Genomic DNA, 1,234 nt, shown 5'->3' with positions numbered 1-1,234 from the left:
TCCCAGGCATCTGCTTTTGGCTACAATTTCAGAAAGGTTCTTGGGCTACTTGGTCTGACCTGTAACACTTAGTTTCATGCTTACTTTTTAAGAGCAAACTAGATATAGTCCCAGGTTTTTTATGGTGGGAAACTGAACCACCTAGTGCTCTGAAACAAAGCAGAATGCCTATGGGTGGTCATGATTCTCAACGTTCACAAGCACCAAAGCAAAAAGGAGCTCGTATGGGTATGTGTGTATCTGACGATACACACGGTGATGTCAGCTATCACCACAATTTTGCTTTGAAGAACCCAGGGACACCTGCCCTTCCCATCCATCTGCCACCATCCCCTCACAATCCCCTAAGGAACAGGCACTCCAGCTGAAATCCCTCCACCTATCCCCTCCCAGGCCTTGCAACACACAAGTTTTGTTTGACAGATGGGTGACATCAGCCAGGGAAGGGAACGGACAGCACAAATCACCTCCCAACTTTCTTGTTTCAACCCCTTAACTCGCTACTTCTGCTCCTGGGAGATCCTACCTATCTGCTAGGGAGCAGAGGCAGCAAAATGGAGCAGGGTCCTCCCCAAAAAAGGGCCAGGCTGTGTTGCCAGCATGGTGAGGAGTTTGGCACAGGAGGAGTACAGTGAATATTGCAATAGCATCAGTGCCTTGATTGCAAATCCACTGCAAATTGCAGTACTGCTGTGAGGTCAGCACAGGAGTCATCATTAGTATGATTATTGCAAATATATAGACTTAGATATAGACTTTGATATATAGATTATTGCAATATATAGACTTCGGAAGCATGTATTTCTGGGAAACCTTTTGTTTCTGTTTGAGTCTGACATTTGGTCAATGCAAATTAAGCTCATGAATTAAGCTGAGACAGTCTGGACCGGACTTTGTTTTATATGCAATGGAGACAACATAGGAAAGAAGGACATAGTTTCTTACCTTCTTCAAGCTTTCAGGCAAGTTCCACAGGTTCAGCTGGAATATATTTCCAATAATGGGGAGTGTGATGGGACCAGGAGGCTGCTTCTTTTTTTGTGATATGCTTCTCCAGGTGGCAAAGAGAAGAAGGCATGAGATGCAGACCAGCAAGAAAATAGTGGTCATTCCCAGGAGCTCCCTGGTGGGCTGAGGAAGAGAAGCCAAGTGTCAGAAGAGCCTGATGTTGGACCTGTAAATCCATGCTTATTTATATGCTGTGATACCAAAGCACGTGGATGAAATTAGCCAG

At 45.1% G+C, this 1,234-nt stretch overlaps 1 protein-coding gene across 4 annotated transcripts in view; it reads right to left on the bottom strand.

Moving 5' to 3' along the window:
- The window catches only part of LOC103915550 (cytochrome P450 2H1-like), an 8,945-nt gene extending 7,813 nt beyond the window's left edge, over nt 1-1,132 (bottom strand). For 3 of the 4 annotated variants that reach the window (XM_009322386.1, XM_009322387.1, XM_009322389.1), the window contains exon 1: nt 946-1,110. In XM_009322386.1, the coding sequence (XP_009320661.1) occupies nt 946-1,110 (165 nt within the window). Of the gene's footprint in view, nt 1-945 lie in introns of all 4 variants that reach the window. The other variant, XM_009322388.1, reaches the window with a different exon arrangement.
- Between the last annotated feature and the right edge of the window lie 102 nt (nt 1,133-1,234).

This window comes from Pygoscelis adeliae, unplaced genomic scaffold (assembly GCF_000699105.1).
Source record: "Pygoscelis adeliae isolate BGI_AS28 unplaced genomic scaffold, ASM69910v1 Scaffold244, whole genome shotgun sequence".
Taxonomy (NCBI): Eukaryota; Metazoa; Chordata; class Aves; order Sphenisciformes; family Spheniscidae; genus Pygoscelis; species Pygoscelis adeliae.
Note: the sequence above shows the minus strand (reverse complement) of the source record. Positions and strands in the feature narration are given on the sequence as shown.